The following is a 23,771-nucleotide window of genomic DNA, read 5'->3' on the forward strand; positions in this document are numbered from 1 at the left end:
CCGCTCGCGGCTCCACGCGGTGCGGCCAGCAATCCCCACTGATCCCCACTGAGCGAGGCCAGCGGCGGGGAGCAGAGTGCTGACGAGGGACTGGGTGGGCAGTCACAGGGAGCTCTGGAAGGGCAGCAGGACGCCGGGGCGCTGTTGGAATCCAGAGACTGCAAGGCCCAGCGGGGTGGGGGCGCCCGGGGCGTTGCTGTGACCGGGGCCACCGGAGGATGGGCGAGGGGTCAGGGAGCGAGCGCCGCCGCGGACCCGCGCGGGGGGACAGGACTGGAGGCCGGGCCTGGGGGTGCGGGTTCGCGCGGCCGGGGAGGTAAGGGGGCTCTGCCAGCCGGGCCTGGGGGTGCGGGTTCGCGCGGCCGGGGAGGTAAGGGGGCTCTGCCAGCCGGGCCTGGGGGTGCGGGCTCCGCAGCCTGCGGCCTGGCGGCTGCTGCGTCCTGCCAAGCCCGAGGCCGGGAGGTAAGGGGGCTCTGACAGCCGGGCCTGGCGCCGCGCCGGGCACTCCTCTAAAGAGGGCACGGCGTTTGTTTCAAGTCCCGGAGTAGCTCGATCTCCGTGCTCATCTGCTGCTGCTTTTCTTCACATTGACGAATTTTATTCTCTATTGCTGTGACATGAAGAAATAAAGTGATTTCAGATTAGTCAGTAGTTTTATTACACATAATATGTCCCATACCAGTCCACGGGACAGGGCTCCGCCCGAAAAGATGTCACCACGCCAGAGGCGGCCATGCTGCTTTTGTAAGGACCTTTTCTCAATAAAATACAAAGCATGTTCTAAAATATGATCTTATCACTTATCATCTGCATAGTGCATGTCAGTGTAGGGTAAGTACATCCAAACTCTGCTGTAGGTTATTTCATAGCTCATACCTGCTTGAAAATTTACAAATGTATCTTCAAACAATCTACAGCCCAAAAGTGAAGTCCCAATTTCTTCATAACCTGGAGGGAGAAAAACATTTTCAGGGTTTTTTGTGTTGTTTTTTTAAGATTTCTCTCCCCTTCCCCCACTTTGTCTCCTCTCCGTGTCCGTTCACTGTGTGTTCTGCGCCTGCTGGCAGTCAGGCGGCACTGGGAAACTGCATCTTTTTTTTGTGGTGTGTCATCTTGCGTCAGCTCTCCATATGTGTGGCACCACTCCTGGGCGGGCTGTGCTTTTTTCATACGGGGCAGCTCTCCTTGAGGGGTGTATTCCTTGCGTGTGGGGCTCCCCTATGCAGGGGACACCCCTGCGTGGCAGGGCACTCCTTGCGCGTATCAGCACTGCGCATGGGCCAGCTCCACGAAGGTCAGGAGGCCCTGGGGCTTGAACCCTGGACCCTCCATATGATAAGTGGACGCTCTTATCAGTTGAGCCACATCAGCTTCCCAGTGTTAATTTTAATTTAAATAATATAGACAAAAACACCTCAGCAAATAACCCAAAACAAGGAAAGCCAACTGAGCACTTATCTACTGTAAAACTTCAGTCTTAGCAGCACTGTCACCTGGGAGCTTGTTAGAAATGCACATTCTTTGGCCCCAACCCCAGACACACTGAATCAGAACCTCCGGGGGTGGGGCCCAGTGTCTTGGACAAGCTCTCCAGGTGACAGGCATCCTCGAGTTTGAGAAGCACTGGCTATAGAAAGAATACGCAAACCAAAGGATGTAACGAATGAGCTTCTGGACGTGCTCACTCTTTAACGTCACTCTTCAGTTCTGTGCTACAGAAAATAATCCCTTTCAAAGAGGCAAATACTTCACATTGTTGCCTCCAATAAGACTGCCAAAGTTTGCCTTTTAAATAAGGCATCCCAAAGAGCTCTTGATGAAAGTTCATTTTTAACTAAACCAAATAAGTCATTTAGAATATTTTTTTCTTTTATATGTTAAACTTCAACATTATGAAAAAAGACACTTGGTTTTTTAATGAATGGAAGTTGATTCCATTCAAAACCAGCAGCACCATTCTCAGATTTTTAAGCAGTAAGTATGAGGGGTGGGGCAGTGGACAGGTGACGGAAACTAGTTTGGAACATACCTGTTCTCTCAGTGTTCAACTTTAGTTACGTACCTCTAGGAAATATACCAGACCCGGGGTCAATCCCTGGCCCCAGGACCTTTTAAAAAAATAAATAAGCCAGAACTTTCGAGGTAGTAGGAACTTGTCTTTTTTTTTTAGGTAACAGGGCTGAGGATTGAACCCAGGCTGTCGTACACGGGAAGCTGGCGCTCGACCACTGAGTGGACAGCAGCTCCCTGGAGGTGTTTTTTCGTTTGTGCTTGCTTGCTTGTTTTTAGGGGATACGGGATCGAACCTGGGACCTCGTACATGGAGCTGGTACTTTTTATTAAATTACTGGATTTATGAATTACCCATATCCTGTTGATTTATAAAAGACAGCAGAGTGACTTTAAATGAGATAAAAAGGAAAAAAAATAGCATGAAAGGAGATTGTGTTATCTTTCAGGGGGTTGGTTTGTTTTACACCTTGGCCCGTGGAAGTCTCCATATGTAGAAATATTGCTCTTCCAGTACCTTCTTCTGAAGTAGTATCATCCATGAGTCTTTCATGAATAAAAATAAGTTTTTCCAATAATACTTCAAATAAATCATTCAGAAGCCCCGCTTCCTTACATTTCTTAAGAAAAGCAGCTTTCCCATTCACATCTAGGAACAAGAAAAGTATTTTAGAAGGAAATGGCCTGCCTCAGTCCCTCAGCATAAATCACACTTTATGCCCACCTCTTCAGGTCTTGCCTAGAGGTGGGTGAGCGTAACTACTAAAACAGCACAGCACGCTGACTTTCGGGAAGACGGCAGGTTAGAAGGACACCGGACTTCTCTCCCAGAAAAATAGCTAGGGGACATGCAGAAATGGCCTGGAAAAAAATGTTCTTGGGTTTAGGAAACCAGGGGAAGGGTGAAAATCACACAGAAGAGAGAGGGACAAAGGAAAAGATCTGAAAATGCTACCACCGGGCTCTGGAGTCTGAGGGCTGCTGAGGAGCACCATCTGCTGGCGGGACAAGGAGTTGCACATGGGGAAATTAAGGAAGAGGCTTTTTCGGACCTCTACAGCCTCCCTCCCTCCCCCAGGGCCCTCGGAACAGGTCTGCAACCCCCTACTGGGGTAGAGGGCCCGGATCTGCGCGCCTAACGGACAATCCTAACACCCAGAACAGGCTGAACCAAGAATCAAAGAATAGCAGTAACACACAGCCTCCCGACACTAAACCCCTACAAAAAGAGAAATAGAGCATCTGGGTAAACTCACCATCCTAATCCAGTACCTGGATGTGAGCAAAAAATTACAAGCCATACTAAGAAGGTGGAAGTTGTTCAAGCAAAGGAATATAATAAAGCCCTAAAGAAACAGGATTTGAGACAACTAATCAACAAGATGCACATAAATTAATGAGTTGACAGACAATATGGCTAAAGAGATAAAACATCAGGAAGCCACTGAGTGAGCACAAAGAAGAAACTGAAAACCTGAGCTCATGGGAATTAAAAACAGAGCTCATGGGAATTAAAGACAAGATACGTGAGATCAAGGGAAGCGGATGTGACTCAACTGATAGGACACCCACCTATCATATGGGAGGTCCGAGGTTCAAACCCACGGCCTCCTGACCCATGTGGTGAGCTGGCCCATGTGCAGTGCTGATGCGCACAAGGAGTGCCGTGCCATGCAGGGGTGTCCCCCGTGTAGGGGAGCCCCGCGCACAAGGAGTGCACCCCTCAAGGAGAGTTGCCCTGTGCAAAAACAGCACAGCCCGCCGAGGAGTGGTGCTGCACACACAAAGAGGTGACACAGCAAGATGACACAACAAAAAAAGAGACACAGATTCCTGGAGCCACCGAGAACACAAGCAGACACAGAAGAACACACAGCGAATGGATGCAAGAGACCAGACAACGTTGGGGGGTGGAGGGGAGAGAAATAAAAAATCTTTTAAAAAAGGTGAGATCAAAAACACATTATAGGGAAAACGGATGTGGCTCAACCAATTGGGTTCCTGCCTATCATATAGGAGGTCCAGGGTTAGATGGTGAAGGCAAGCTGGCCCACGCGGAGTGCCAGCCCACACTGGAATGCTGCCCCACGCAGGAGTCCTGGCCGACACTGAGGGCTGACACAGAAAGATGTTGCAACTAGAGACACAGGAGAGAGAAAAGAAGAAGATGTAGCAGAACAGGGAGTTGAGATGGCGCAAGAGAGTAATCGCCTCTCTCCCACTCCAGAAGGTCCCAGGATGGGTTCCCAGAGCCGCCTAATGAGAATACAAGTAGACACAGAGGAACACACAGCGAACGGACAGAGAGCAGACAATGGGGGAAACGGGGAAAGGGGCATAAATATTTTAAAAACATAAATATTTAAAAAAAAAAACACATTAAAGGCATACAACATCAGATTCAAAATGACGGAAGAAAATGGAAGACAAAGCTGAAACTGAAAAGGAGAAAAGAGAAAAGAATGGCAAAAAATGAGCAGGGGCTTAGGGAGTTGAATGCAGCAACACATGTCATGGGAGTTTCAGAAGAAAAGGGAAAAGGGGCAGAAAGAGTATTTGAGGAAATAATAGCAGTAAATTTCCCAACTCTCTCACAAGCAATGAACTTCCATGTCCAAGAAGTGCACCGTATCCCAATCAGAATAAACCTGAATAGACCTACTCCAAGACACACACTACTCAGAATGGCAGACGTCAAAGGAAGTTCTGAGAGCAGCAAAGGAGAATCAAATCATCACATACAAGGACGCCCAGTAAGACTTAGTGCGTATTTCTTATAAGAAACCATGAAAGTGAGAAGACAGTGGTATGATAAAATTAGGATACTGAGAGACAAAAACTGCCAGTCAAGAATTCTTTATCCAGCAATACTGTCCTTCAAATATGAAGATGAGATTAAAATATTCACAAATAAAAAGAAGCTAAGAGAGTTTTTAAAAAAGAATTTGCCTTTGCAGGAAATATTAAAGGAAGCCTACAGCCCAAAAGAAAAAGATGGGAGAGAGAGGCTTGGAAGAAAGTATAGAAGAAAGAATAGCAGAAAGGATAACCAAAAGAGAAAAAAGAGAGATGAAAATAAGGTATGACATATGAAAACCAAAGAAGAAAATGACGGAAGTAAATAATGCACTTGTAGTAATATCAATGAATGTGAATGGATTAAACTCCCCCCAAAAAGGAACAACCCACCAGAAAGAAAGAAAATCAGAAATGAAAGGGGCAAAGTTGTGACTGACCCCACAGAAGGAAAAAGGGAATTTAAAAAAAAAAAAGAAAGAAAGAAAAAGGACCATAAGAAGATATTATGAGAAATTGTATGCTAACAAACTAGACCACCTAGATGAAATGGACCTGAATAGACATTTGTCCAAAGAAGAAATCACAGGTGGCGAAAAAACAAATGAGAAGATGTTTGACATTACTAGCGATTAGGGAAATCCAAATCAAAGCTACAATGAGATATTTCACAGCTATCAGAATGGCCACTATTAAAAAGACTGAGAATTACAATGTTATTAAAAAGACTGAGAATTACAAGTGTTGGAGAGGATGTGGAAAGACAGGAACATTTATTCACTGTGGGAATGCAGAATGGTCCAGCCACTGTGGAGGACTGTTTGGCAGTTCCTAAAGAAGCTGAATGCAGACTTGCCACGTGACCCTGCAATACCACTACTGGGTATAAATCCAGAAGAACTGAGAGCAGTGACATGGACAGGCATCTGCACACAGATGCTCAGAGCGGCATTATTCACAATTGCCAAAAGATGGAAACAACCCAAGTGTCCATCAACAGGTGAATGGATAAACAAACTGGTTAAATACACCCAGTAGACTATTAAGCAGCTGTAAGAAGAAAAGAAATCATGAAGTGTATGGCAACATGAATGAACCCGGAGGATATTATGTTGTTTGAAGCAAGCCAGACACAAAAAGACAAATGCTGTATGACTGCGCTATTATGAACAAAATAAATAGTGTAAACTCATAAAGTTGATACTAGAATTTGGGTTACCAGAAAATAGAATGAGATTAGAGAATGGAAAGCTGAGGGTTAATTTGTGCAGAATTGGTAAAAAGGTTGTTGGTTTATCTTTGGACATGACTAGAAAAATTGAAAGTACAACATAGTGTTTGTAACTAGCAGTGCTTTTATATGGCTATGACGGGATGAAAGGGGAAGGCTAAGGTCATGTATATTACTAGAAGGAAAGCTCAAAAATGTCACGTGGGACTGTAGAGCACAGTGAAACCTCATGTGAGATAGGAATATGGGTGATACTCATATATGACTTTTTCTTTGAAACTGAACAAATGTATGTTAATGGTATAAGATATTAACATCAGGCAAACAAACATTATGCTAAGTGAAAGAAACCAGACATAGTACTATGTATTATATGATTACATTTATATAAAACTTAAGTATAAATTAATTTATGGAGATAGATTAGTGGTCATCTAGGGCTGGAGAAGGATAGTGGGATTGAGAGGTGACTGCTAAGGGGTGTGGAGTTTTTCTTTCTGGAGTAACGAAATTGTTCTAAAGGTTTTTGTAGTGATGAGTGCACAACACTGTGGTCATACTAAAAGCCACAGATTGTATACCTTGGGTAGATTGTATGGCATGTGACTATATCTCAATAGAACTGTTGTTTAAAAAATAACACAGCATCTTTACATCTCTTCTATTGTGTTTTGTCACACCTTTTTTCCAAGCTGACACCATGAATGAAATGTTAGAAAAAGTGAAGAGAGAAAAATAAAAATTTCTATGCTTGGAATAACTATTTGAATGAAAAAGATTTTCATTTTTGCTTCAAATCTTTGAAATGCCAGACCTCTGCTGATTTCTTCTGTCACAGTTACTATGTGTTGATATGGACCATCTATTTTCTTAAAAAACAGAAAGCTGCAATTCACTAGTTTCAGACTGCCTGAGGGTCACCTGTGAGGGGTCATGTATCCCTGCTCAGGCAACCCTGGCTTCTTCTGGATTAGGAAGTATATCCTTTCTTAACACCAAAAAGCAAATGGGCATCCCAACCCAGGTTATTTTGAAAGTAGAGTTAGAAGAGAGCAGATAAGTATGCTAAAAGATTTTTACTCTTCTTAATCACTATAAGTCTAGAAAAGGAAAGACTGAAATGTGGTGCTAAGTTTCCTTCTAGAATGTGGGCCTCCTTAGACATGACTCACAGCATTTCTTTTTCCTTCAGTACAGTGGGTGTACCAAAAGTTTCAATATTGACAACTCAGTGCCCCAAAAAGAGGAGGGAGGAAAAACAAGGGTTTTCAAAAACCAAAGAAGAGACAGGATTTACATTCAGATGTAACCAAAAATATTAGGAAATTAATTCAGGATTGGCAAAACTTTGATTAAATATACCGTGGGGGAATAAGGGGAAAAGGCAGGACTGGTTCCCTAATTAATCCCGTTCTATCTTTCCACAGAACCGGAATAAACAGACAAGCCATTAAATAAAAAATGGGGGGGGGGGTATCAACTTTGAACTACATGGATCATCATTTTTTAAAGCAGGCCGTATTTGTTATGTGCAGCAGTTACAGCAAACCTGTGTCCTTGCCACGCTCTTCCGTCACTTCCTGAGGGGAACTGAGGCACGGCGTTTCTTTAGGTTGCTAGAACAAGAAAACCCAAGATTGCTTTACACTGATTTTACTCCTGGCATTTAATATTGCTTAAAATGAAATCCAGTCTTCTGCTGCACGTAATTCAATGCTATGCCCCATGTTCATCTCCAGATGTTAAACATCGAGTGTGTTAATGACATTGCGGCTCCTCTTAATCTATGTGTAGAAGGCTTTCGCATCCCAAAGGCACTGTCATGCGCTGTACACACGACAGTCACCCAGAACACTGCGCCACAGGCCAGGCCGGGTGCCCTGCCCGCCGTGGACCTGCCGTCCCCGCAGGGGCAGGCCTGCTCATTGCCGTGGTGCCGAGGGCTGCTGCCTGGAGCGCAGGGAATGTTGCTCCGGGAGAGTCCACCCTCTCTGAAATGCGCATCTCTTTAGCCTCTGTCCATCGGGACTGACCTAAGAGCTTCCTGAATAGGGGATTCTCCTCAAAAGCGCGCCCGCAGGCACAGCCTCAGCTCCACCTAGATGCTACACAGATGCCCTCTAGTGGAATAATTTAACAAAGGTGTAAGAGAGTTAGGTCTGGTTACCGGGAAGTGAGGGTCAGCGGAGCGCTCCTCCTCCTCACTCGCTGCTGAGGCCCCTGAGTCACCTGGGGGGCGGCTGTGGCTCAGGTGGTTGGGCGCCCGCTTCCCACACGGGAGGTCCTGGGTTTGGCCCCCAATGTCTCCTAAAAAGCCAAAAACAAACAACAAGCCAGCACACAAATGAAAAGGCCAGCTCGGGCGCCCGTGTGGCTCAGTGGCTGAGCACTGGCTTCCCACATACGAGGCCCTGGGTTCAATCCCTGGCCCCTCAAAAAAAAAAATCACCTGGAAATTTAAATCATTTACAAACCAGAACCATTAAGGAGAAGACTGAGGTTTGCTACATAAAGTGTAAAGGATAAAACTCCTTATATGCCAAGACTTATGGCAAAGTCAAGAGATGAGTGAAAAATTAAGGCTGTTTCAAACATGTATGATAAATGACTCATTTTTAAAATATAAAGAGATCTTATAAAACAATAAGAAAAAGACAAATAATTGAGTAGGAAAATGGCCAAAGGCCATGAACAGATTGGGTCATAGGAACACAAATTCAATTGGTCGAAAGATAGAGAAATACATTCAATTTCACTCATAAGTAAAGATACGCAAACTTAACAGACATTTTTGCCCATCAGAGTGACAAAGGTGATGCTTAATGTTGCAAAGGCTTGGGTAATTGTGTACATTTGGGTAACTGGCACAGCTTCTTTGGAAGGCAATAGTTGCCCAGAGTTGCACTGCTTTCTGTTTGATCCAGCAATTCTAATAGGAAATTTTCCCTCAAAAATATTAGCATAAAGCCACGATGTATGGAGAACAATGTCACCTGCAATAGTAAATGTAACAGGAAAAAAACTGGAAATACGCTAAATGTCCATGAAGCAGAGACAAACTCTGGGACACTTGAGTGGAATTACACAACCTTGAAAAGACGAGATGGACCCGCTTGTGTCCAGTGCGGCTCCCTAAGACTTAGTAAGGGGGAAAGAGAGCGGAGGCTGCTGCACACAGCAAAACGCAGTCGGCGTGGCACGCAACGGTCTTTTCCGATGAGGTCCTGACTCCCGTTCCGGTGACCTTCTCAGATTTCAGTAAGACACTGCAGCTCTGGCACTGCACTGAGGCACTCGGTGCACATGCACCTAACACTCTGGGCGCCTGGGCCCGCTGCCCCTAGCGGACCTGAAACGCTCACACAGTCCTAGGAAATGCTCGTTCAGGGAGCCTGTAGCACTGTCCCGATTCCATCCGCAGAAAACTCTGATATTCTTTTAGAAGTAGCAGTCATGACAGTCCACACTGTCTTAGGTCGGTCTTGTGGTTGTGGCGAGGATGGACGATACCAAAGAATGGCTTACCTGAGAGTAGGTCTTGTTCACAAGGAACAAAAATTAGTCTATTATGTCACTGCACAAAGAAATTGGCAAATTTATAAATAGGCAAAATCCTAACTCTAAAAGTTGTACTTTTAGTTCAGTAAGGTTATTCGTCAGATTATTGCATGTCTTACCTGTCTTTAATCCGTAATACTGACGTTTAGGACTTACCACTGTGTGTCTTGGTTGAGTTTTTGTGTTCGTGGCAGAGTACTCTGGAAATATACAATTCCAAAGAATGCTTATTTTTTATTGATGTCACTTTTCAGATAGTATGTCTATTTTCATGTGCTTTCAAAAGGAACTAACCTATTTACATGATGGTTCACCCTAAATATTTAGTGGTTAAAGAAAAATGTTCAAACCTGTGTAAAATTCGTGACTCGCATCAGGTGCAGAGGGAAGCTTTGTCAGATCCCTCTGTCCTCTCTGAACCTCGGAAAGATCATTATATTCTCTAATGAGCGAGTGTTGATTAAATATCTTATTATATGGTCAGTGGGATTTCATTGTATGAAGATGTCTAGGCGGCGGACTTGGCCCAGTGGTTAGCGCGTCCGCCTACCACATGGGAGGTCCAAGGTTCAAACCCCGGGCCTCCTTGACCCATGTGGAGCTGGCCCATGTGCAGTGCTGATGGGCGCAAGGAGTGCCCTGCCACGCTGGGGTGTCCCCCACTTAGGGGAGCCCCAAGCGCAAGGAGTGCACCCCCTAAGAAGAGCCACCCAGCAACAAAGAAAGTGCAGCCTGCCCAGGAATGGCACCGCACACAAGGAGAGCTGACACAACAAGATGACGCAACAAAAAGAAACAGATTCCCATGCCGCTGACAACAACAGAAGCAGAAAAAGAAGATGCAGCAAATAGACACAGAGAACAGACAACCAGGGTGGGGTAAATAAATAAATAAATCTTTAAAGGAAAAAAAAAGATGTCTAAAGATCAAACATCTTCCAAGGCATGCAAATTTCTACAAGTAGACAAAATCCTGCTGATTTTCAACAATAAATAGTGAAAAATCTCATGCATCAGTGGGGGTTAGGGGGTGGGAAATAACTGTCAACGTCAACAAGGCATCCCCCAGAACTTAGATTTGACCTACAGATTGCCTAGAATTGATCAACGAATGCTCTAGGAGAGACAAAAGTAGTAGAGTGAGCTATGACTAAGAAATGGAGGGAAGCGGACTTGGCCCAGTGGTTAGGGCGTCCGTCTACCACATGGGAGGTCCGCGGTTCAAACCCCGCGCCTCCTTGACCTGTGTGGAGCTGGCCCATGCGCAGTGCTGATGCGCGCAAGGAGTGCTGTGCCACGCAGGGGTGTCCCCCGCATAGGGGAGCCCCACGCGCAAGGAGTGCACCCATAAGGAGAGCCGCCCAGCGCGAAAGAAAGTGCAGCCTGCCCAGGAATGGCGGAGAGCTGACACAGCAAGATGACGCAACAAAAAGAGACGCAGATTCCTGGTGCCGCTGATAAGGATAGAAGCAGTCACAGAAGAACACACAGTGAATGGATACAGGGAGCAGACAACTGGGGGAAGGGGAGAGAAATAAAAATAAATAAATCTTAAAAAAAAAAAAAGAAATGGAGAGTGAATTTAAGGAACCTTCCTTCCAGCCCCTAGCTACATCTCCCTTGCTTTATGGTGCTGACTCAGTGCCCTCCTCACCTATGGGAATGCAAGAATTCTTCATTCCCACCTGCTCCATGCAGCCTTCCCAGGCACAGCCCTTTCCACCACCCCCCATTCTAAATTAATGTCCTTCCCCTTTGGATTCTGCTATCTCTGATCACTTTTATTTGCCAGGTACTTAAAAAAATTTTTATTGTAGTAAATGTTGAGCACGTACAAAAATAGAGAAACTTTAACAGTGAGCTCCCATGTCCCTACTCGTCCTTGAGCTTCGGCAGTCACCACCTCAAGGCCAAGCGCGTCCCGCTGGAACCCTCCTGCCCCTAGCGTGCTGCCTGCTGCGGTGGGCGCTGCCGTCGCTGCTCCTCCCACGAGAGGAGAACTTCAGAGGTTTGGTCTATGTCTTATTCTTGTTGTCTCACAGAACCCAGCAAGGTGTTTTGTGTATTCTGAGCGCTCCAAATATTTCAATTCAATTTATAAATGCATAGACGTTCACATGGACTTGATAAAATGATGAAAAAATAACAAATCTAGTTTACTGAGTCCCTATTCATTAGTTTTACTAATCTGCGCTCAGTGTTTTTTCATATATGCTTTAGCCATGGCATGGACTTGACCTCTTCTGAAGGTCTGATCTGGTAGCTTTGCTAATAATAGTCTTTTGAGTGGGTGTTTAAGGTCATTGTAAACGTCATAACAAAAGAGCTCTTTGCGAAGGTAAATAAAGTGAAACTCAGACTATTATAACCTATGAGAGTCTCAGCAAATCAAATATAAAAAGTACAGTACAAAATTAACTTATTTACAGATTTCCTTTCTTAATGTCTCTGGAACAAAATATCAATGGGGACTTGCTAAAAATCAGATTTAAAATTATTTAACAAACTTCTTTTAAGAAATCCCTGTGATACTCAGAGAAGTTGTATAGTCAGGTTTCCAAGTGGGCACCGCCCACCCTCCCAGCTGTGTTTTTACTTGGAAATTATTTGTATAAAATTGACTTTAAAACTCTGTTATAATCTAACCATTCCTTGCCCCAGCCCCCAAAATGTGGTTTTAAAATGGGTTTCTTACCTGTAAGTGTATTGATCTGGAGCTGCAGAATCACTCAAGGCACAGAAGAAATGGTACTGCCTCTTGCAGGCTTTTACATCACATCCCACAGTGGCTCCTTTTTCACCACAACTGCTGCATGTCTACAGAATAACAGATTTTTACTGAGGAACACCTCCTTTTTTACAATCTTTGTTAAATTTTAAATTGTCATTCAGTATTTAGCCAGCAGCCCTACCTTCTGGCCATGGATCCCATTAGCAAAATTATATCCTCAGCTAACTAGAATGCATAGACTCTTTTGGAACAGTCTGGTTAAAAGCAGAAAACTCTTTTTATTTCAAAAATACAATTGCTCTTTGAAAAAAATCACGAATGAATGAAAAGAAGAAAGAAGCCTTCTAAAAGGCAAAGTGAGCAAAACTGTCTGCCTCTAGGCAAGGGGTCCTGTGAGGAGGTAAGTGGAGGCCTGGAGACAGGCTGTAAAATGCAGAGGAGGGGCTAGAAGCGGGGAGGAGGGAGTGGTGAGTAGGCAGAGAGATTGCAGGATGAGCAAGTCAGAACCCAGGAAGGAAGGTTAGACAGGACAGCATGGCCGCCCCGTCCTTCCTTGCTGAAGCGTCCCTCTGTCGCCCTGTGCAGCTCCTGAAACTTCCCTCGCAGCACAGGGCAAAACTAGGCAGGAAATGGTACTGGATGCAGAGCAAGCCCTGAGGCATCCGGTGCCTGGGCTCCTGTAATTACTAGGGCCTGGCAGCTGTGTAAAGGAGTGCACCTGGGGGTGCCTCCAGCCAACACTTCCTCTCTCAGCCTAGATGCTCGCTGAGGATAACAACAGTCGTTTCCCAGAATCACTATTGAGCATAAAGTGACATGATGCAAGTGAAACCTCTTTGGACTCTATGTAGTATGGCAAAAAAAAACCAAGAAAACAATAAAAAAAAAACTTGAGTGAGGAGAGTTTTTTCTTAGTGGAACTTATGTAGCCCCTTGCTTTGGCTGATGAAGCCCCCTGGTATTTCATGTGTGAAGGTGGTTGAGAGATGGGCGGGTGGACAGTATGTGGCCACCGACGAGACGAGAAGAAACCTGACTGGCCCAGGGACTCAGCCGTGTGGGAGGCTGATGAGCACCACACTCCGCCTGCGTGAACTGAAGGACAGTTAATCCCCTTGGGAAAGAGGCAGTTCATACCGTACTCCAGAGGCAGCACAAGCTACCATGTAACAAGAAAATTCCAACAGAAGTGAGCGTGAGAGAGAGGAAGGAGGACGGGAGGGAGGGAAGGAGGGAGAGAAAGAAAGAAAAGAAAGGAGGATAGGAAAGGAAAGGAAGGAAGGGAGCGCCCCAGGACTGCCAGGGGACCTGCTCAAGGGGGCAGGAGGCAGAGGGAAAGGACCTGGCCCCTTGTTAAAGCCACTTGAGTTGGGGGTTCCTTATGCTTCCGGCCGAAAGCACTCGAATGGAGAGCCACTTCACTGATAGAGCACGTGGGGCTTATTTTAAAGTACTGGCATTTCGGTCTCATCTCAGCTTCCAGCGCAGGCGCTCCTCCTTCCCGCCTACTGACACGCTTCGCTATCCTTGGCTTACCCATCAGACAGGCTTTCTTTTAAAGACGTCCCTCAGGGTCTGTTTATCCCGACTAGGGAATAAAACCTTCTCTACTCACCAACCACTTTCCTCTGCTGATTTCTTTCTTTACTGATCCCACGTCAAAGTTCCTTTCGTGATTGAACGGCACGTGGACCTCACACTCCACAAGGCCTGAAGAGTACAGCTGCAGGTTGGGGCGGGGGGAGAGAGATTGTGCTGGTTTAGAGCTGGGCAGCCCAGACAGACGCGGCCTTCAAGTCAGCCCCTCCTGCGGGTGTAACCCATTGCAGGTAGGACCTTCTGATGAGGTCACCCGCCCCTCGACCGGTGGGTCTCAATCCTACACTGCAGTCTTTTAGAAGCAGAATGAAATTCAGAGAGAGAGAAAGCCACAGAGGGGCAGCCAGGAGCGGATCATCAAGAGAGCCCGGACGAGGCTGCCGTGTGCATCGCCAGTGACAGCGGCGGACCGAGGATGGCCGGCCTGACCGCTGCGGCAGAGCACTTAACATGATGGCAGGCAGGCAGCCTACCTGATCGCTGCCAGAGCCACACGTTCCTCGCCCTGCAGTTTTGGAAGAAGCGGTATTGCAGCGCACTTGGCTTTAGATGAGGAGTTACATTGTTCCATTTTTTTTTTTCAGGAGGTCCCAGAGATTGAACCCAGGACCTTGTATGTGGGAAGCAGGCGCTCAATCACTGACCTACACCCACTCCCCAATGTTCCATTTTTAAAGAAATGTTTTCTCTGTGCTTAAAGTGTCTCTTACAGGATGCTAGCCAATTCATTTTTCCATCCCTCCGAAGTACACACTTTCTGACCCAGCGATTCCAATTCCAGGAATTTACCCAAGAAAAACGAAGGTATATGTCTACACAAAGACTCATACCCTCATGTCTGTAGCAGATTTCTTTGTCAGCAGGAAATACCACATATGAATACATAAGCAAATTGTGATCTAGCCATACGATGGAACTACTCTGCACTCAGAGGGAGTGGGGCAGAAACACAGGTGCACGTGATGGGAGGGATCTCCAGGCACTGCGCTGGGCAAAAGAATCTGGGCATAACGCAGCGCATCGGTACAGCAGGATTCCTCGCAGATGAAATCCTGCAGGAGACGAGACCAATCTACAGAAGCCGCGGTGGGAGGCACGGCCTGCCGCGCCCGGAGGGTCTCCCGGGGTGAGGGCAGGGCTCTGTCTGTGTCCGGCCGCGGGGTGGCTCCTCTCTGCAGTCTCAGAAATCTGCATATTGTGCGCTGAAAATGGATGCCCTTTGTCTTATGTAAATTATATCTAATAAAGCTAATTGAAATAGCAGACTCACCTTAGTGTGTGTTAGAATAAGACATCAGGATCAAATAGTGTTAACCTCAAAAGAGTTTAGCAGCAGAAAACTAAGCACATCATGTATTACTAGAAGATGAAAAGCAGAACTCAAGAGATGAAAAGGAGAACTCAAGACATGGAAACCACAGACCAAGTGTAAACTGGAACTTTTTGTTCTGAAGAATACTCTTAGGCTAACAGGAACATGACTGGCTTGACAATTAGATGGTAGTAATGTATCAGATATTTTCCTGATTTGGATGGTCACATTATGATTATGTGAGAGCACGTGCTTGTTTGTAGGAAACATACACTAAAGTACTTCAGGATGACGACACATTACGTTCCAACTTACTCTCATCATGTTCCGGGAAGAAAAGTTATTTGTGCTGTATGTGCAACTTTTCTGCAAGTTTGAGATTTGAAAAAAAAAAAAAAATCACTCTTCAAATTGTGAACCTTAACAACAACAGCAAAAAGCATCTAATACCGTGCCTGGCCTGAGAGAGACAGAGAGTGAACCCAGCAGGTCATTTCCTTAGATGGAGAAAAAAGGACTTCATACCATTCAGTACTCATTTAGCCTTCAGCAAACTAAAAGTAAAAGAGAACCTCCTAAACTTAAAGTGACACCACTAAAACTGAAAGCATATGCAAATTGACTCAGACCTCAGCACTAACCAGAGAAACAAGGTTGCCCACTTCCACTGCTTCTAATCATCACTAGAACAGAATATTCTAGACAAATACAATAAAAAAAGAAAAAAGAGTGCTCGCTTCGGCAGCACATATACTAAAATTGGAATGATACAGAGAAGATTAGCATGGTCCCCGCGCAAGGATGACACACAAATTTGTGAAGTGTTCCATATTTTTCTGAGAGAGTCTACAGCGGCGAGCAGAATTCCATCCATCAGCCACGTGGGATCTAAGCCCCCTCTCAATCTAGAGATGGAGTGGACATCACCATCACAGTGTCTTCAGGATGGAGGAATTAAAGATGGATTAGAGTGGACTTATTGGTATTCTACTATAGAATTATCATGACTCTCGAAATGGAAGAAACTGATGTGGAAACAGTGTACAGGGGAGTTGCTGAGGGCAGGGAGAGGGAAGAAGAGGCATGATATTGGGGCATTTTCAGGACTTGGAGTTGTCCTGAATGATACTGCAGGGACAGATGCAGGACATTATATATCCTGCCATAACCCACTGAATGGATTGGGAAAGAGTATAAACTAAAATGTAAACTATAATCCATGCTGTGTAGCAATGGTCCAAAATGTATTCATCAAATGCAATGAATGCATCACACTAATGAAAGAAGTTGTTGATGTGGGAGGCGTGGGGGGTGGGGGGTATATGGTAACCTCTTATTTTTTTTAATGTAACATTTTGTGTGATCTATGTATCTTTAAACAAAAATAGAAAGTATTTTAAAAATAAGCTTAAAAATAAGAAAAAGAAATTAAAAGGCTTAAATATTGAAAAGAAAAAATTGTCCATATTTACAGGTGAGGAATCATCCAAATACAATACCTAAAAGAATCTAGAGATTTTTGGAACTAATAAGAGTTTGGCAAGCTTGGTGGATAAGATTTAAAAAGTAAAAATCAACAGTGTTTGTATATACCAATAATAACTCATTTTTTTTAAATATTAGAAAAATTTTTTTAAAAAGACCTAAGAATAAGCCTAACCCAAAGTTCTACACCTCTATAGAAAAAAAATGAAAAGTTTTGAAATTCATAAAAGACCTGAGTACTTGGCGAGGTAGACCCTGTTTGTGGACGGAAAGACCTGTACATTATAAAGACATCGATATCCCCACATTCATCTATAAATTCAATACAATTTCACTCAAAATTCCAAGAGGAATTGTGAAATTTGACAAAAGTGGCTTCCAAAATCCAAAGTGCCCAAAACTCCCAAGCTTTATTCTCATACGGACGTACCAGCGAGGACAGTGTTGTCCAGCTTAGGGGTCGCCAAGGGAGCGACCAACAGAGCGCGAGCGGGAAAAGAGCCGAGGAGACAGGAGAAGGATGTGGGAGCCCAGCGGGCCGGTCCTGGGGAGACTCGACCCACGCACGTGCCAGCCGCAGGGCCCCGAGAGCTACGTGACCTCTCCATGCCTCAGCTTTCCCAGCTGCAGTGGGGTGACGAAAACAGCCCTTCCTCTGGGGGATTTGTGAGGATTCACAGGTTAATAGAGGCTAAGCTCCCAGAACTCTGCCTGACACGACACGCCGGAAAGACCAAATAATCCTCATCCTCTGACTCCTCCTTATCCCTACAAATCAGGGAGGAAAGAATAGACTTCAGTAAATAGGGTTGGGGAAAGCATGAAAAAAAACTAGATCACAACATACGACAGTCAAAGATAAATGCCAGTTGGTTTGAGAAACTAAAGGAGGGAAGCAGACTTGGCCCAGTGGTTAGGGCGTCCGCCTACCACATGGGAGGTCCGCAGTTCAAACCCCGGGCCTCCTTGACCAGTGTGGAGCTGGCCCATGCACAGTGCTGATGCACGCAAGGAGTGCCCTGCCACGCAGGGGTGTCCCCAGCGTAGGGGAGCCCCACGCACAAGGAGTGCACCCCGTAAGGAGAGCCGCCCAGCACCAAAGAAAGTGCAGCCTGCCCAGGAATGGCGCCGCCCACACTTCCCGACGCAGCAAATAGACACAGAACAGACAACCGGGGGAGGGGGGGAAATTAAATAAATAAATAAATCTTTAAAAAAAAAAAGAAACTAAAGAGAAAAGCAAAAGTGTTAAAACTTTGAGGGGGGAAAAACAAAACGATAGACCCTTAGCACAGAAAAGCATTCCTTGGGATGGGTTGGGGCAGGGAGCAGAGGAAGCACAAACAATAAATTTAAGTACATTAAATGCTGGTGGAAAATACCATAGATAAAATTAAAAGCCAATATATACAAGAAAGCATTGGAATTTATATATGAACGAGTGTATCTATAGGCAAAAACTAACGGCTGAAAGATGTCGTATAAGGACATGCAGTTCACAACACGGACACCAGATGGCGTAGAGCACGAGGGGCTACCCAACTCCCCCAGTGAGGAGAGTTCACACCCATCAGAGAGCAAGAATGAAAATCTCACAATATCAAGTGTTCGCCAGGATGAAGAGAAAAAGAAACTCTGGGGCAGCTGATGGAAGCTGAACGTGGTACAATCTCTTTTGGAGTGCGATTTGGCCCCTTCCCTGACGTGCAAAATGCTCCCACCCTGTGCCCCAGCAATTCCACGTCTATACTCTCTAGACCAGAGACAAGGAGAACCACAAGAATGTCCGTGCCAGCTGGTTAGTCATATAAAAAAAAAGTCCACTTACAGAACAAAGAGTGAAATGGAATACTCTCACATGGAGAGCTAGAGCTTCATTTATCAACATGCATAAATCGCAAAAACCTACAGCATTTGATAGACATTACATAAAGTTCAAGAGCACGTAAAATAGTTATCATATCTTGGTTATAAGTATTTAAACATATGTGATGGAAGTATAAAAACAAAAATAACGATAAACACCAAATGTGTCGAAGGGATTTCCTCTAATGGGGAAGGCAGGGAAGAGGGCACCAGAAAGAGTCTTACTTCTTAAAAAAAACAAACCTAACGCTGAAGCAAATATCACTCGATGCTACAATTTTATAAATCTAGATGGGAGGTCTCTTGGGTGTTCTGTTATAGTTGAACTATTTCATTAAAATATCTCTACAGAAGTTTTTTTTAAACTATAATTCATCCTGTGTTTTTGATGTAATAAATAACATAAAAAGTAATTATAATGTGGTAAGATCTGAAAGACATTAAAAAGTTAGAAAATATACTCCACGAATCCCAATTTAAAAGACCAAACCCCAGCTAATTTGTTAGTCTCTGTGCCCAAAGTACCATTTATCTATTCTGGTATGTCTTTCCCTAAAATGGCTGATGTGTTTCCAGATAACTTACCAAACAATTTTCATGAGCAACTATATTCTCTTTTTCTGCAAAGTACAGCACACCACATTCCAGATTTGAGGGGCAGAGTGCACACGTCCTTTTTTTCATTTTTTCTACAATTTTAAAGATACCTGTAAGTAAAATCCCTGGTGAGAAACAGGTAAGTGGAAATACTTTTTTTGCTAATGCCTTCCCCAGTCTTCCACAGCAGAAAAGGCGCTTGTTTTGCTTTATGGGACATTTTCAACTCCCAGGGAGAAAAAAAAAAATAGGGATCCAAGTGGAAAAAACACCTTATTTTGTATTTTTTTAAAAATGGGTTAATGGAAGGAAAGTTAAAAAAAAAAAAATTTAAAAATGCCTAAAAATAAAAGCTTTAATCAAGAAAGACAACCAGGAATTTAAACATAGGCAAAGCTCTTAAAACATTGCCTTGCCCACAGCAACCTCTTAATAATAATAATTGTTATTAATAATTTACAAGAAAACAATGGTGTATCCAAGTGCTCTGATTAACTGTATGTAAAAAAATAAATTTAGATCACTACTTTGTACCATTCAAAAATAAATTCTACGTGAATTAATAAAGTAAATGAGCAATGTACTTTCATTTCAATGTGTTTTAATTCACCATTATAATCAATTAGGAGAGAAAGGCACATGAAAGTAGGGAACAGATTTTTTTTTAAATCGGAGAGGAATGGGAGAAAGGGAAGAAGCCGAGGGGAATAAATAGACATTTTAAAATTTTGTGCATCAAAGGATACGTATCAAAACAATGAATAGCACCCACCAAATGGGAGAGAAATGGTAAGAGTCTAGTATCCAAAATATGTAAAGAACTCTTACAACTCAAACAATAAAAAGACAAACAACCTGGTTGAAAAATGAACTAAAGACTTGAATAGAAATTTCCCCAAAGAAAATGTACAAATGGCTAAAAAAGCACATGAAGAGATGCTCAACATCATTAGCTGTTAGGGAAATGCAAACCCAAATCACAACATACTATTTCACACCCACTAGGAGAGCCACTTAAAAAAAGATGAAACAAATCCCCCGGAAATAACAAGTGTTGCGAGGACGTGGAACAAGTGTCAGATAGTTAAGCCCCTAGAGCTGAAGCTCCCTAAACCATCATGTCTTCCACTCGAGTGCCGGGCAGGGCATCCAGGCCCTTGCTGTGCGTGATAGCTCAGTGCTGTCCTCTCTGTGCACAGCTGCAGGTCACCGTCGGGCAGGGGCTGACCCAGGGGCACCGTCCCGCGTGTCCACGGTGTGGTGCTTGTCTGGGCCGCCAGCGTGTGGCCGCATGTTGCGGGCTGTCGACCGGGAGCCCGTCTCCGGGGCTAATGGATGGACGGGGAAGGTGGGCACATGGGTTCCTCCCAGGAGCGTTCCCCTGCGGAAATACTTCTGGTCGCCATTGTCTGCAAGCTCTTGGCTCTTCCAGCTCATTTATTCTTCTGTACTGGAGGAAGCACAGGACTGGGACACTCCGTCATTTGTTAGGGCAGCACATATTCTATAGGGACTTTTACAAACACAGGTATCCTTCACTACGTTTGGATAACTTGGCATCCCTTGCTATATGATCACAGGAACTGAACAGATTCCGATAGCCAGGGACAGCTGTGGGTGGTGACGGTGGATGTGCGGTGCCTGGGGAGGAGTGCAGGAGATGCAGGTAGAAATACACGTAATAAAGCATTTTGAAAGCCTTGCAAAGAATGCTTCCAGGCAGCCGGTTTTAACCACTAGGGTTTTTTTGGTTGTGGCTGCTTGTATAACATTGGGTTTTGAAGCGGTGGGTGACAGCAGGCATCTTTTTGGGTACTTGCGAAGGTGGGGCCGTGTGACACCCCCCGCCCCCCCGACCCCATGGCTGCTGCGCCAGCTCTGAACGTCTGATCCAACCTGGGCCGGCACATTTTCCCTCCGGAGCATTTGGCACTGGGGATAAGCCTGGCTCTGTGTGCGCTGCTTTCTTAAGATGAGGAGATGTAAAACCTCGGGGGCTGCGCGGCGGGTGTTTTCCACCATGCCGACTTAGTATCAGAGATGTCAGCTGGAGAGGGAAAGGAAAGCAGAGCTGACCTGAAGAGGAAAACCGTGATGAGAGACCAAGAAGGCTGACTCCTGGCTCCCGGCAGTTCTCCACCTATGGGCTCTTGCTCCTTCCTCAGGCCCAGCTGCTCCCTGCCCTTGAACTCTGTAAGAGGCTCTTGCATTGCTGAAATAAAGGTCTCCTTTTTGGATTAACGACCTTCAGCGGGTTTCTGTCCCTTGTAGCTAGAGTCCTAACTAATCACAGAAAGTGGCACCATGACTGGGTTTGCGTCCAGAGACCAGAAGAGAAAACGAGGACCTGGCTGAAGGGAGGTGGAGTCTGGTACACACGCACTGCCGTCCTGGAGCGGCAATGAAGCCATTGGCCAAACACCCACCTCCTGCTGCCTGGGGCTCGGCCGTGGGCTCCTCGCGGGAGAGTGAGAGGCTTGGTTTCCTTGTGGCTTTCAAGCCCGGGATTAACCGTGAGAGTCAAATTATCTGCTTCACCCTACATCAGTGGGTGAGGCTAAAGCACTGATGGTAAAAGCAGGAGGCCCCGGCGGGAGTGAGGGTTCCTGGAGTGGTCAGAAGAGGAGGGAAATGCTGCGCTCCTCCAAGACTTTCTAAATGTCCCACCGTAAGAGTGTGTTACATAGTCACTGAAATCCCTAGTGGCTGGGGCATGTGAGAGAGACAGCCCAGGACAAAGCCCCTGCGCCCTCGCCTTTCAGAGCTGAGTGAGGACGTGAGGGCCAGCCAGGAGCCCCAGAGACCTTCTGCTGAGGGCCACAGGCCAGATTCACTGAGACTAACCAGAGTTCTCAAAAAATGACGTTGCCAGCCAGGTGAGGGTCGACAGAATGAAGCCACTGAAGTTACAAGCTAAGGAAACAAGCAGCAGGAGGAACTCAAAGCCGTGAATCACGACAGCAGCTTCCAGCCCAGCTCCCCGCCCAGCTCCAGCTGCGGAGGCGTGAGCAAGGCTGCAGCTCCCGCCGACACAGGCACCCAGAGGCCAGGCCCTGGGGCCAGGCAGCTCGCCCCAGCACGGACGAAAGGGGTGCAACGGGAGGAATGAGCTGTGCGCACCCCGCAGAGTCACCCCTCCGGGCTCTGACAGTTCAGGGGGCCGGCTGAGACTTCTTCCTCGTGTGGCCCTTTGATAGAGTTTTGATGGCAGTTGACCATTGTACTTCTTCCACTGTATACCAGATGCGTAAAAAGTCAAGTGCAGCAGGGCCCAGTGCCTGGGAAACTGCACTGGACACACGTCCCAACAGCCGGGGGCGTGGACGTGGGGAGTGACCAGCCCATCGCCGGGCCCTGGGCGCCCTGCGAGACCGAACTGGGAGAGGCGCGCGGCTCTGCTCGGGAGAGCGGGGACCCGCTCCTGGGAAGGTCCACCTCCAGAGGGGCGGGCAGGCGAGAGGCTGCGCGCCTGGAGAGGGGCTGGCGGGTGCCCGTCGGCTGGCAGCGCGCGCCCGATCACGAGGTGCCCCGCAGGGCGCACGCATCGCCACGGGGGGCCGGCCCGGTGCCCGCGCTCCTAACGCTGCCCCGCGGCGCCCGCGCTCCCGCAGCGGTGGGCGGGAGCGGAAGGCCGGCCTGGCCCGCGGGGCCTGCGCGGGGCCCGGCCCGGCCGCACTCACCCGTGGGGCCCGCGGGCTGCTCCAGGGGCCGGCGGGGCGGCTCCGCGGGCGGCGGGGCGCGGGCGGCGGGCCGGGCGGGGGCCCCGGGCGCAGGGGCCCCGGGCACGCCCCCGCCGCGCCGCCTGCGCGCTCGGCTCGCCATGCCGGATGTGCGCCCAGTTCCGCCTTCGCCGACGGGCGGCGCGCGCCCGCACTGGGGGACGTGCGCAGCTCGTTCAACCGCGGCGCGCGCCTCTCCGGCCACGGCGTCCTCGGCGCTAGCGCCAAGTGTTTTGACCTCCAGCAGGCGGACGGACGAGCATCCTGACCGCTGGTCGTGGTGAAGCCCAGGGTCCAAGAGCCCCCGCCTCCACAGGGTGTAATCAGCTTTCTAGTGTCTGACTCTTAAATGTGAAAAGATCACAAGGATCACTGGAATTCTGAGGAAAGCCTGTAACATGAACGAGAAAGACCAAAGCAAACCTATGGGAAAAATAGGGTGGACACAGAATATGAAAAGAGAAGAAAGGTATGAATATGTGTTTGAATATCTTCAAAGAGTTAAGATACTGCAACCAGGAACCAAAAATAGGATGCTATTAAAGACTATTCAAAGAGAAGGCTTAAAAATTAAAAATGAGACCAGAAATAAAAATGCAATTGGTAAATGCACCCAGAAAGTAGAATAAAAAAGCAATGAGGGAAGCGGACTTGGCCCAGCGGTCAGGGCGTCCGTCTACCACATGGGAGGTCCATGGTTCAAACCCTGGGCCTCCTTGACCCGTGTGGAGCTGGCCATGTGCAGCGCTGATGCGCGCAAGGAGTGCCCTGCCACGCAGGGGTGTCCCCCACGTAGGGGAGCCCCACGTGCAAGGAATGTGCCCCATAAGGAGAGCCGCCCAGCGCAAAAGAAAGTTCAGCCTGTCC

The 23,771-nt window shown here is 46.6% G+C and overlaps 1 protein-coding gene and 1 non-coding gene across 3 annotated transcripts; one reads left to right on the plus strand and one right to left on the minus strand.

Moving 5' to 3' along the window:
- On the minus strand, positions 1–22,977 carry PHF11 (PHD finger protein 11). Of its 2 annotated transcripts, none has more exons than XM_058276803.2 (10): positions 22,866–22,977; positions 19,174–19,295; positions 13,942–14,049; positions 12,291–12,412; positions 9,752–9,795; positions 8,205–8,344; positions 7,587–7,653; positions 2,528–2,659; positions 877–948; positions 1–610 (listed from the first exon to the last, which is right to left on the minus strand). In XM_058276803.2, the coding sequence occupies exons 2-10, from the start codon at positions 19,270–19,272 to the stop codon at positions 510–512; spliced, it is 885 nt and encodes a 294-aa protein (XP_058132786.1). In that variant the 5' UTR covers positions 19,273–19,295; positions 22,866–22,977; the 3' UTR covers positions 1–509. The 2 variants fall into 2 exon arrangements, with proteins under 2 accessions (XP_058132786.1, XP_058132785.1); XM_058276802.2 differs by lacking the exon at positions 22,866–22,977 and adding an exon at positions 21,612–21,703.
- On the plus strand, positions 15,967–16,073 carry LOC111758823 (U6 spliceosomal RNA). Its single transcript, XR_002792975.1, has one exon. It is a non-coding gene; the product is annotated as a U6 spliceosomal RNA (small nuclear RNA).
- Positions 22,978–23,771: the final 794 nt, after the last annotated feature.

The sequence above is a fragment of the Dasypus novemcinctus genome, chromosome 15, assembly GCF_030445035.2.
Source record: "Dasypus novemcinctus isolate mDasNov1 chromosome 15, mDasNov1.1.hap2, whole genome shotgun sequence".
Taxonomy (NCBI): domain Eukaryota; kingdom Metazoa; phylum Chordata; class Mammalia; order Cingulata; family Dasypodidae; genus Dasypus; species Dasypus novemcinctus.